This window comes from Hibiscus syriacus, unplaced genomic scaffold (genome assembly GCF_006381635.1).
Source record: "Hibiscus syriacus cultivar Baekdansim isolate YM2019G1 unplaced genomic scaffold, ASM638163v2 tig00110198_pilon, whole genome shotgun sequence".
NCBI lineage: Eukaryota > Viridiplantae > Streptophyta > Magnoliopsida > Malvales > Malvaceae > Hibiscus > Hibiscus syriacus.
The window spans coordinates 422,127-435,000 of NW_024062623.1; the positions used below are offsets into that span (position 1 = coordinate 422,127).

The following is a 12,874-nucleotide window of genomic DNA, read 5'->3' on the forward strand; positions in this document are numbered from 1 at the left end:
AGAGATATTATACTTGGATTGAGTTTTGGTGCGCCAAAAAATTGGCCTAATCCAATTAATGTTCATCACTAATCGAGTATCATGGAATAAAGTAAGTGGTGGATGATATGTTGTAAGCGTTTTTTTTAATCAATGATATTTAATCTATTGATCGATTAATCTAAATCGTATATTATAGTGATTCTTTATGGATAAACTTTCAAATATAATTTACTCTATTTATAACGACATGATTCAAACTTATAATCCTGTTTAGACGATCTATTATCTCATCTCCTCCTATCAACTTATTATTGATTAAAGGTTAATTTATTATTATATTTCTCTCGTAATAAAAAAATTGAATTAAGATTCAAGGTTTTTAAGCGTTAGTTTTTTTTAATTAATAATAATTAATCAATTAATCTAAATCAGATATTCCAACAATTTATTATAGGATAATCTTTTATATATAATTTACTTTATTAATAACATCAAGATTAAAACTTTTAATTTTACTTAAATAATTTAATATCCCATCCCATCCCATCATATCAATTTATTATTTGACTTCTCTTATGATGAAAAAAATAAATTAAGGTTGCATGTAAAGGTTGAAAATGCAAGTGATTTGGTGGTAGAAAAGCTCTTTAAAATGTAGGTATCAGAATTTGACTAGATTGCTTGAGAACTTGAAGCGGTGTCACTATCTCACCAACCCACCATGACATATCCATTTATTCAAATATTTTTCAAACGTATAAATTTCGAATTATTCAAATTATATTTTATAACTCAACTTAAATTTAATTTTTTAAATTGAATAAAGTTTATAAAATTATGAATCAAAATTAATTTGATTCAAATCAAGTAAAATAAAATCAATTTTTATAATCAAATTTAATTTTACTCATCCAGAATGCACCCAATATTAAAAAGGAAATATACCTCAAGGCAAAGGGACAGGCTGGGAATTGAAATTTACAACTATGATTGGACCGGGAATCCCATACTCCCAAGTTAAAAAACGCGTTGGTCACGTCAAACAATGTGCTTAATTATTCAATTAAAAATTACTTTAAATTTTTTTTATATATTAAAAGAAAGAAACCACTTTTTATTTTTTTAAATCACTTTGTTTTTGTTTTTATTTAATTATTATTTTAATTTGTAGTTTTTATTCATTTATTTCTCAAATATATTATAAATACTTATAATTTTGATTTTGATTCAAGTAAGTATCAAAAATTATTTTTTTAAAATAATAAAAGTTATAAATAAATATTTTGTTGTGTCCTGTCATATTTAATTTTATATTCTCTAATATACTATACCAACAATAAATTAATCGAATTAAACTTGATTGACCAGACAATCATATTAATTTATAAAGTAATATATATATATATATAAACACTAATTGAGGTCGTAAATGCTAGACATTGAAGTAGTAGGTTAAAGAAGTAATATGTGTAAAAATAAAAAATAAAAAATAGTCAGATATCCTATGTTTAAAACCTACACTTAAATAATATAATATTGAGTTTGTCTTAATAATTTTTTATTTTCTATCTATATAAAAATAATTTTCATCCATTATTAAGAAAATCATTCCCTATTGGTTATAGGAAAATAATAATTAAATACTTAATATTTTTTTTTTGCTTTTAAAATTAAATAATATTGAATCAACTTATAGCATATAATCTTAAATTTTAAACACCGTTTATCATTTTTTTTCATATTTAATTGATTGATAATGATATTAATCTCGTCAATGTTTTTTCTTTTCATTTATTTTTTATACGATATCTTTTGTTTTTTAGTAATTCAGATACATCTTCTATCTTTTAGCATGTTTTTAATGTTTGATTGTTATTTTTATGGTTGGATAAGATTATCAATCAATTAAATATTAAAAAAATGATAAACAATGTTTAAAATTTAAGATTATACGCTATAATTCGATTCAATATTATTTAATTTTAAAAGTAAAAAATATTAAATGATATTTATTTATTATCATATTAATTTTTTATGCTTTAAACATTAAATTAAACTTGAATACTTTATTTGTTGTTGAGAATAATTTTCTTACATCAATTTATTATAATTTATGATTTGTTAATAGTTTTTTAATAATTTAAACACCTTTTATAATCAAATTTGAAAAGATAAAAACCGACACATCTCATTATCATCACTAAGGTAAGATACGGATGAATTAATTTTGGGGGTATCATGACAACGATGAAGACATACATCTCTATTGGTAAGAGGTGAATATGTATGAAGTGATATTTCCCAGAAAGAAAATAATTATCTCACCCACCGCCACCGACTCACCACCTATCTTTCCCGCAGTCCAAACAGATCTCCACCACGTGCTTGATTTTCTTTTACGCGTTGACAGGCTCCATTACAGCCGTCAGATTGAAATCTCACCTAAACACACCTCAATGAAGTACCCTAAATTTCGTTTATGACCGCTGCCTGCTTCCTGGTACCTTGGTTTCTCTTACATTCTCCCCTTTATAAACTCTTTCTTCCCCACCGTTTCAACTTGCCTCAAACCCCATCTCCTCTCTTGAGCTCAATTTCAAGGTTTACATTCCACCACAGGTTTCATCAGAGGTACCCCACTATTCTCCTTCTCTGCTTCTGGTTTTGGTTGCATCTTTTAGTCTGCAGATCTTGTTGTCTTGAATTGCAGAATTTGGTTTAGTTTTCATGGTGATTTGGTTTTAATTGCAGAAATTGGTTTAGTTTTCACGGTGATTTGGTTTCAATTGCAGAATTTAAGGAATGGAGACCTTCCTATTTACATCGGAATCTGTCAACGAGGGACATCCTGACAAGCTCTGTGATCAGGTCTCCGATGCGGTGCTCGACGCCTGCTTGGCGCAGGATCCCGACAGCAAGGTCGCTTGCGAGACCTGCACCAAGACCAACATGGTGATGGTCTTCGGCGAGATCACTACTAAAGCCAACGTCGACTACGAGAAGATCGTGCGGGACACCTGCCGGAACATCGGTTTCACGTCCGCTGATGTCGGTCTCGATGCCGACAACTGCAAGGTGTTGGTTAACATCGAGCAACAGAGTCCCGATATCGCTCAGGGTGTTCATGGTCATCTCAGTAAGCGTCCCGAGGAGATAGGGGCCGGTGACCAGGGCCATATGTTTGGCTACGCCACTGACGAGACACCTGAACTGATGCCCTTGAGCCACGTTTTGGCTACCAAGCTCGGTGCTCGTCTCACCGAAGTCCGGAAAAACGGAACTTGTCCTTGGCTCAGGCCCGACGGCAAGACTCAAGTCACCGTCGAGTATTACAACGATAAAGGCGCCATGGTTCCTGTTCGTGTCCACACCGTGCTCATCTCCACCCAGCACGATGAGACCGTGACCAACGATGAGATCGCCGCCGATTTGAAGGAGCATGTAATCAAGCCCGTTATCCCCGAGAAGTACCTCGATGAGAAAACCATTTTCCACCTCAACCCTTCGGGTCGTTTCGTCATAGGAGGTCCACACGGTGATGCAGGTCTCACAGGCCGGAAGATCATCATCGATACATATGGCGGATGGGGAGCTCACGGTGGCGGTGCGTTCTCCGGTAAGGACCCAACCAAAGTGGATAGAAGCGGCGCTTACATCGTGAGACAGGCTGCAAAGAGCATCGTTGCTAATGGACTCGCTAGGCGGTGCATTGTTCAGGTTGTTAGATTAAAATTTAAAATCCGTAATTGTGAATACATAGCAATTTATCATAAAAATATGACATAAAATTAAATAATTAATTATATATTATGTGTTGTAGGTTTCATATGCCATCGGTGTACCAGAGCCATTATCCGTATTCGTGGACACTTACGGCACAGGAAAGATCCCAGACAAGGAAATTCTGGAGATCGTGAAGGAGAACTTCGATTTCAGGCCCGGAATGATTGCAATCAACCTTGATCTTAAGAGAGGAGGCAATGGGAGGTTCTTGAAGACGGCTGCCTATGGACATTTTGGACGGGATGATGCGGATTTCACTTGGGAGGTGGTCAAGCCACTCAAGTGGGACAAGGTCCAGGCATAAGTGGGCTTCTTCAGCTGTTCTGTCTACTTACCATATTATGAGTCTTGCTGGTCGGCTTTTCTTACTATTTGCTTCATTTGTATTTTTGGGTTTGGGATTTGATTAAATTTATAATTTACTAATATGTGATGATGAGAGAAATAGCAGTGGAAAAAGATGTACTGTCATTTAAAGATAATAATAATAAGATTTTTATACATATTCAACTTTTATTAAATATAAATAAAAAAATAATTCTATTTATTTACCGTATTAAAGGGCATGACAGCATGGTGTGAATTTGAGAAGCAGGGCACTGCTGTACCTACCAGTATTTCATGTGAATTGTGTAGGTGGTAAATGAAATTTGTTAATCGAATTAGTTGAGTTATAGAAATGAAATTTGTTAATCGAAATAGTTGAGTTATCGAAATGAAATTTATTTATTAAATTGAGTAGTTAAATATTAAATCGGTTAATAATTAAATTTTAAGAAAAAAGTTTAATTAATTAATTAAATTAAATTGATGTAAAAAATATATTAACTATTTAATATACATTTAATTAAAATCCATTGGAAACTAGAAGATACGTATTTAATTCAAACCCATTGGAAACTAAAAAATTTATATTTAATTCAAATCCGTTTGAAAATGATATTAAGCTTTCTAAGATCCATTAAACTTTAAAACAAATAAAATATACTTAAAATAAATTTAAACTATTCTAATTAAAAAACCAATAATAAATTAATTGAATTTTGTTGAGTTTAATTGATAGTTTTTAAATAATTTTAATTCAATTAATTTAATGTTTTAATGTGCGAGGAAAGGAATCATACAAGATGTGTAAACTCGAGGCCTGCAAAAGATGAGTCTCGAGAGAGAAATAATGCTGGACTATTTTTAATTTTTAATAATAATATGAAGTAATTATAAGATAATATATTTATAATTAATATTAATATTATTTTAATGTATTTGACCGATCCAACTAAAATATTCCACCAAATAAACCTCCATGACTGAATACTATATATATCTTCAGTTGAATTATCACAAGTACAATATATGGTGTTTTTTCCGCCTATGCTTCTATAATAACTACCTCAGAATCAGATAGACCCGTACTTCAACTGTTCCCACCGGAATGGTCGGAATACGAAAAGAACTTCGGGGGAGCTTTTGAAGAGCAGAGCCACACATACGCACACAGCAGCGATAGCCACCATGGAGAGCATCGTCGGCCTATACACCAGCGATGTTCTGCTGTTTCCGTAGGCCAGCTTCCTTTTACATGTCTTGCAACCCTCCTGCCTTGCTTTCGTCTTAATCTTTTCAGTCTCCAGACTGACTGCCTTCGCCGATCTCGTTCCATCTGATGGTTTCGGCTTGGAGTTGCAGTCTAATACGGTTCCCGGGATATCCAGCGTGATGTATCCTGATCTTTTGTTGATTTTTCTCTGAACCAGGTGGATGTAGGAGCAGTGACCTTGAAGGCACGCATAGTCGTTAGGTGTTCGACCCGTGCTGTCGTGGGCAGTTTTCCATGCTTCAATTGCAAGCTGGACAGGGCACAGAGTTAGATCGGTACAGAAGAGGAAAACGGAACGAGTTAAGACGATTTTATACCAGAATGCATGCTTTCTGATGTAAAAAATAAATGCATTATGCAGAAAATAGGAGAGATATGAGATACCGATCCCGGATCGTCGGTTAATGCATCTAAAACATTCTCACAGCCTTCCTGACTAGCTGCCAAGTGAAGAGGAGTCAACCCGGCAGGCCCGGCAACATCTGGTTTAAAAATGAATCCATATTCATTTCCATCCACCCGAGGCTTCTGCTTGGATCCTGGTTTATCCAATGGTTTATTAGGAACATATCTTAATAGTAATTCTACCATGGGTCTGCAGTTTCTTCGGACGGCTCTGTGGAGCAGGCACATATCCAACAAAGCAAACTCTGTAGAACTATGGTCGTCTAAATCGACAGTTCCGTCAAAGAGAATTCCCAGAAGTTTCTTGACTACGGCACACCAGTCATGGTCCATGGAGAATTCCATAAGCCACTTGAACCGCCTGAGAGGAAAGAGATCTCGATTGGGGTTCGTGTGGCCCAGCTTCCACTCCAAGTGATTTCTGTGAAGAAGCCATCCCAGTTCATGTATAAAGTCCAGTGCTTTATTCTTGGTTTCCATTTTCTCGTTTTTGTTAATGTCAACGGCAGGTACAGCTGTTTCTATCACACCCTCGAGAGTACAAATCTCGGAACACACATCTTGCTCTGCAACTATGAATGGAAAAAAGGTGCTGCTGAGTCCAAAGTCTTCAACCTGATAGAATCAGATGACCAAAATCCATGCTTCATCATATATGCGTCAGTAATTTACTACATCCAACCAATTTTCTCTGTGAAAAAGATGAAATATAATCGGAAAACACCAAACAATGAACACACCTCGATAAATCCTCTTCCGGAAACATTCGGTATAGAGCAAGGGAAACAAAGGTGCTGGAGTTTATCTTGTTCATCGATGGGATCAACAACCTCCATCAAGTCATAACAATTTTCCTGCACCAGATATTTTCCTTCGAAGGCACAGAGTAACCTGAACTAGAGGTCGGATTTAGTACTTGTTCAGGCAAACTAAAATCCTATTGTAAAAGGATGAAAAGAAAGCATAGCAGGATTCAAGGGGACTGAAGATATACCTCGCGCTGGAGCGATTAAGGTTAAAACCTTTAACAACAAATCGAGCTCTCTCTGTTATTGATACAGCAATAGGTCTAATGCTCGAGATCCTACAAGTTGTGTGGCTTTTCGGAGGTAAAAGGGCATCCAATACAACTCTACCTGCAGCATTGGTAGAGAGAACATGGGCTTTTCTCTTGACAACGTCTACACTAAGTACTATATTTGTTGGTAATTAAACAAAAAGGATAAACCGCGACCAAGAAACTGTATATGTGTGTGTGTGTATAGAGAGAGCGAGAGAACCATTAAATATAAATGCTAGAGAGTACTGAACCCTAGCATACACCCATCCTGTTTTCCAGAAAGAGTCATCGGACACATCAACTAGCCGTCTCAAGCTGGAACCGAGATCACGACATAGCTGAACATACAACAGTTAGAAAGAAGACCGGTGAGGCTTTTCATTAATAAAAGATACAACTCTGGTTTTACCATCTCTGACAAAGCATACCTCTTCCCAAGCAGATTCTCCTAAACGAAGATATATTGTTAATATTATACAGCCGGGTCTTATGTAGCTTTCAATGTCGGTAGGACTATGAGATAGCCACTCGAGGATCTGAAAGATCAATTATCTCCACAGAATGAATGCAAGTCCATGAAGAATAATTGAAAAGACTTTTGAGCCTAAATAATTTATTCAAATTACCTGTCTACGTAGAGCAATAGGAAAATCATTTGGGTTCTTTCCAAAGAGCTTAAAAACGATCCGACCGGTGCGACTCTGAAGATAGGTAACACCATTTAACATTTATAAGAGAACTTCACATAATTCTGCTTTGACTTAAAAGCCTTTTGTTAATGGTAAGTAGTCATATGATCCAACAATATTCAATTGAACCATAATGATAACAAATCATTCTAGATGGTAATCAGTCAGCAAGCAATTTGTTGTCTATCCTAAGATATAGTAGGACGGAGACAAAGCAATTTAAAGCTAAGGAAAAATCAAGCTCTCGAAAAAGAAAGAGACAGGAAAGCACCTGAGCCTCCCCACTGGAAGTAGATGGTGACTGACTAGGGGATGAATCCAAGTTCTTACTCGGTTGAGGGGGTTTTGACCCGTGTGATTCCGACATGACAATACAGCTACGCAAAGAACCATTTGCATCTTTTTTAAGTCCCGGAGATCTTTCTAAGTTCTCTATGTAGTATTGTGAATCATCGTAAACATTATTCAAGTCTAAATTATTAATTCTAATCCCTTCAACTGTAGCATCTGCATCATTTGCTCTGGATTGAAAGCCGGCTCCCGATGGAATCAGTGTTCTGGATGGTTGACCGGACAAAATTCCATCTTGAGCAACAGTTTTAGCTCTTCTATTTTCCAAATGAGAAGCAGGTACTGTCCCACAATAACCCATAGCCTCCTGCCTCTCCGGGAGATTAGCACAGTCGTCTATTTTAGAGGCAGAACCAGAAGGCCTAGCAAGTTCCGTACCACCGGAAACCACATCATTCACCTTTTCAAGATTCCCGAGAGATCTCCCGGCATTCTCTACACCTTGAGAACCTTGAAGTAATCCTGATAAGTTTCTTCCGTTAGTCGAACAAGCTGCATTGGCCAGGCACCTCAACAGATGAGAAAGCAGATCTTGATCCTTAGCTTGGTCGGAGTTGTTAGCTACAAGTTACAAAAGCCAAAAGATCTACAAGTTACGGAGAATGGAGGAGGAAACCGGAGATGAAGCGGGGAAAAACGTATCATTACTAAACTAAAAACGTATCAAAATGAATTGAGAAATATGAACCAAATCAGACATTTATTCACAAACGAAAGACGGTACAATTTGCACGGTCTTATTGACAAGTAAAAGGCAATGTGCATAAAGCAGAACATCCAGGAGTGTTGATCTAATCCCTAGCTTTTAGTAGGCCATCTAACAAATCAACCGATGCAACTATCCTCGTTAAGCAGCAAAATAATTAATTTTGGTTTGGAGCAGATACTTACTATGCATATTTGAGAGAACCCTCAGAAGACTCATCAACAAAAAGCTACTATTCCTTTCATCATTCAGTAAACCGGCAGTAGGTAAATTATCAGGATGTGTCTTCCTCCTGCGTCGGTTATGACCGGCCAAACGTCTACGACAGCTCCTCTTTCCTTCATCGAATTCTTGAAGAATATGGAACCTGCCCCAGAAGTTTAAGCAAGTTGCATCTAAATGATAATATGCGAAACTAAACCGTAAGTAAACAAGAAATCAAAAATGATAATATGTGAATTGCACTACGCAATCGTATATTGGCCAAGATCAGGATCATCATCTATGCTCTAAGATGCAGATATTTAATAGTATATATTCTACACATACACACACCAAAGTTAACCCACCTGCTACATTGTTGACAGAACCGCTGCATAACATTTCCGACCAGTGCTTTACTGGCTTTAGAATGCACTTCGCAAACTTTATGCCGTCGATGATAATCCTTGGCTTTGCTAAGATCAGCCCTACAATCCACCACCTGACAAGCGGTAACCTTAGTTTTCTTCCCACACTTTGCATCTTCATCCATGATAGGGTAAACTTGTCCTCCAAGCTTTAAATATAGGGAACCAACATCAGCATTTACCTCATCATCGCCCGCCATCGCCATCATCATCTTCAACCCTCTTCCGATTATGCAACTTCCTCTTTCCTTTCTCATTTCCTGGACTGTTGTTATGCTCTGAACAAGAAGATGAACTATGCGAGGAACCCGCCGCGGTTTCGGGCACATCGGGAAGCAACTGCCTGCTCCTACAATCCGATGGCACCGAGTTCAAATGAGTAGCAGTAAAAAGATCACCATCCCATTTCCAGTCATTCAAATCCCATTCTAAACTCTTCTTTTCGGCTGCTTTCAAATCGGACACCATTGGAGCATATATATTATGAAGCTTGCCCCCAAATTTACCCTCCATTCACACAATTCCAATTCAATTGAAGACAAGTTGAGAAATTAAACAAGACGAAATTGTCCAAAGAGACAAAAACCTAGAACTGATTATCCTTTCTACCCTCCATGGACTAAAATAAGGGTTACCCAAATCTCCAAACTGATGTAATCATCCAGTAATTACCTCAAAATGCATTGCAAAACCACCTTTCTGGAGCTGATCACCAACAAGCGTGATAAGCCTTCAGACAGAGGAAACATCAAATTCATGAGGGGAAAAAGGGGAAAAGCAAGCAACTTTAAAAGAGAAACTATCCCATAAACTCCATGGGAGAATAAGGGGGAAGAAGCTGTGGAAAGGTGAAGGAGAGAAGCTGAGAGAAATTAGGTAAAGGTTAGGAGAGAGTTTGGGAAGGTATAAATGTGGCGTTCAGTGGGGAGAGAAGAGAAGAGAAAAAGACAATACCTTTTGTGTTTATTAAAAAGTACAGCATTTATTTTATGAGGAATCCAAGCCCCATACCCCCGTGTCTTTCGCTCTCAGATTGTTCAACTCAACACTGTAATAAAAGTAAATCAGTATAGAAAAACTCACCATGAACTGGATACTCCATCGTTGTACACCATAACACCCCTTCTGTAAATTTAACCCTTTGCCCTTGGTGGGTTTGCATGGACTACTTTCATGTCCATTTTTCAACTCTGTAGACAGTTAAAGGTTTGGAGCGAGTATTCAATCGTGTTAACTCAAAAAATTTTGAATTAATTAAGTTAACTAATCTTATTTTATGATTTAAATTTATTTAATATTTTAAAATTAAATTAAACTTACAAAATTCCAGTCAAACTATTAAAATTTATCTTTAAATTTAATTATATTATTATTATATTGTGATATATTGATTCAATTTAAACGAATTTCTTTAATTATATATAATATGTATATATTTTTTCATATTCTTTTCTAAATATATAAATAAAGTTTGTAATGTTATTTAATAAATAAAATAAATTCTAAAATATATTTACAAACAGTTTTAAATAATTTTTAAAAACAAATTATTGATCTAAGTATAAAGGAATTAATGAAATTGATGGAAATAAAATCATTACAAAGAAGTCGGCCAAATAATCAAATTGAATAAAATAAAAGTAAATGACACAGAGAATAAATTTGTTGTTAATATTAGGAATTAAAGTTACGTGTGGATTATATAGTGCTAATGAAGCATGTAGTTTAAATTTGATACAAAAATGAACTTAAAATGAATGTACTATTAAAGAAATAAAGACATAGTGAAAAGTTGAGGGACTAAATTTAAAAAACAGAAAATTAATTTTTAGAAATAGGAATTGAAGCTACATAGATTTTCTAAAATAATTTAGGTGTGTGTGGATCAAATTTGATCAAAAATATATATTTTTTAATAGTATGAAGTGATTATAATGTATTATCTGTTCATAATTTTTTTAGTCATTGACAACACACACATATTGTACAGACACAGTTACTCGAACCCAAGACTTCTAAAATAATAACACTCTCTCATAATATATTTTTTCAAATTAAATCAAATTTTACTCACTCATAGTAACTAAGATCTGCAAAGTCATTGTTTCATTATAATTTCTTTACTATAAAGAGACACATTTTTGTCCCTTTACTATATTAACAGTACATTTTATTCCGTTTATTATTAAAATGACGTTTTAATCCTTGTAGATTTGAAAAGTGATTTTTTCTAAAATTTCAAAGGGTAAAGTACACATATGGTCCCCTGATGATAGGGCACTACTTTGTTCAGCGATGTACTATTAAAAGTTATAAAATTATCCCCTGACTATAAGGTGTTGTTTTGTTGAGTCACTAACTATTAAAAGTTATAAAACAGTCACCTGACTATTCATATGTTTCAAACTCGTCATTTTTCATTAAAAAATTGGAGACCGTCTGAGCTAGACATTAACATGCTCACTGAGATATGATAAAATATGATCTTATAACCATTTGAGTTGTTTTTTGTGGATCGAGTCTTTGTTTACATTATGTCGTCGTGTCAATGCTTAAAAGCAATAACATTATCGGTAGATCATTCAATATGATTTTATCTTATATCAGTCAGAAGGTTAACGTCTAGCTCAGACAACCATCATTTTTTTAACAAAAAAGGATGAGTTCGGAACATATGAATAGTTATGTGATCATTTTGTAATTTTTAATAGTTGAATAACTCATCAAAGCAATATCCTATAGTTGGAGGACCATTTTCTATCTTTTAATCGCAGGACTCAACAAAACAACATCCTGTGGTCGTGGGACCATTTATGCACTTTACCCAATTATAAAATTAGTTAACTTAAATATTTTGGTTTAAACATTTTTAAGTTCTTGCCAATTTGAAATTGAATAAATTACTCTCTCCTATAAAATGAGAGCAATTTATTCGACCTACATTTTGAAGGTGAGTAAATAAGAACTATATATGAAAATGTTATCCTTTACATTAGTACATGACACGTGTCCAACTATGATCGAATAATTTTTTAAATAAAATAAAAAATATATATAATTTTATAATATTTGTGCATAATATTACAATTTTTATTGAAAATTTAAATATTTTTATCATATTTTTCAATCAAATCCTCACTCTAACTTTAAATTTAAAAATTATAATTTTATTTGATGTAAAAAAAATTAATTAAACATTTTAAATATTTTTTATGTTTTAGCTTGTAATTGTAATATTATTGTAAGTAAAGATAACAACATTTAGAGTTAGAATAGGAATTAATTATATATTTATATTTCATAAGTGTAAAATTGTCATTAAAAATGCACAAAAAAATATTTTGATAGAGATTAATTTCCTCACATTCAAAATTAAAAGTGACATAAAGAATACTTAAATCAAAATATTATATCCAACTAACAATAATTTCAACGTTTTTGTGTAAAATATTTTTTTTCACACGTAAAAAGACTAAAATATTATTCTTTATAGTAAATATATTAAAATAAATTTTTAAGTATAATAGATAGATAGATAGATAAAATATTTTTTTTTATAGTATCAAAGTTGGTATAGTGGTGGAGTATGTGCTACGACGAGGGAAGCGGCTCCAAACGGAGGTTGTATATGAGTTCTTCCCAAGGGCACTGTACGACTGAAGTCACTTGCGT

The 12,874-nt window shown here is 34.1% G+C and overlaps 1 protein-coding gene and 1 pseudogene across 2 annotated transcripts; one reads left to right on the forward strand and one right to left on the reverse strand.

Annotated features, from left to right (window-relative positions):
• The first annotated feature begins 2,455 nt into the window (after window positions 1-2,455).
• LOC120218491 (S-adenosylmethionine synthase) lies at window positions 2,456-4,224 on the forward strand. 2 transcript variants are annotated; one of them, XM_039215403.1, is made up of 3 exons: window positions 2,456-2,601; window positions 2,775-3,699; window positions 3,803-4,224. In XM_039215403.1, exons 2-3 carry the CDS (start codon window positions 2,785-2,787, stop codon window positions 4,067-4,069), a joined length of 1,182 nt encoding a protein of 393 aa, XP_039071334.1. In that variant the 5' UTR covers window positions 2,456-2,601; window positions 2,775-2,784; the 3' UTR covers window positions 4,070-4,224. The 2 variants fall into 2 exon arrangements, with proteins under 2 accessions (XP_039071334.1, XP_039071335.1); XM_039215404.1 differs by having other exon boundaries at window positions 2,504-2,613.
• An 825-nt stretch (window positions 4,225-5,049) lies between these two features.
• On the reverse strand, window positions 5,050-10,114 carry LOC120218490 (annotated as a pseudogene).
• Between the last annotated feature and the right edge of the window lie 2,760 nt (window positions 10,115-12,874).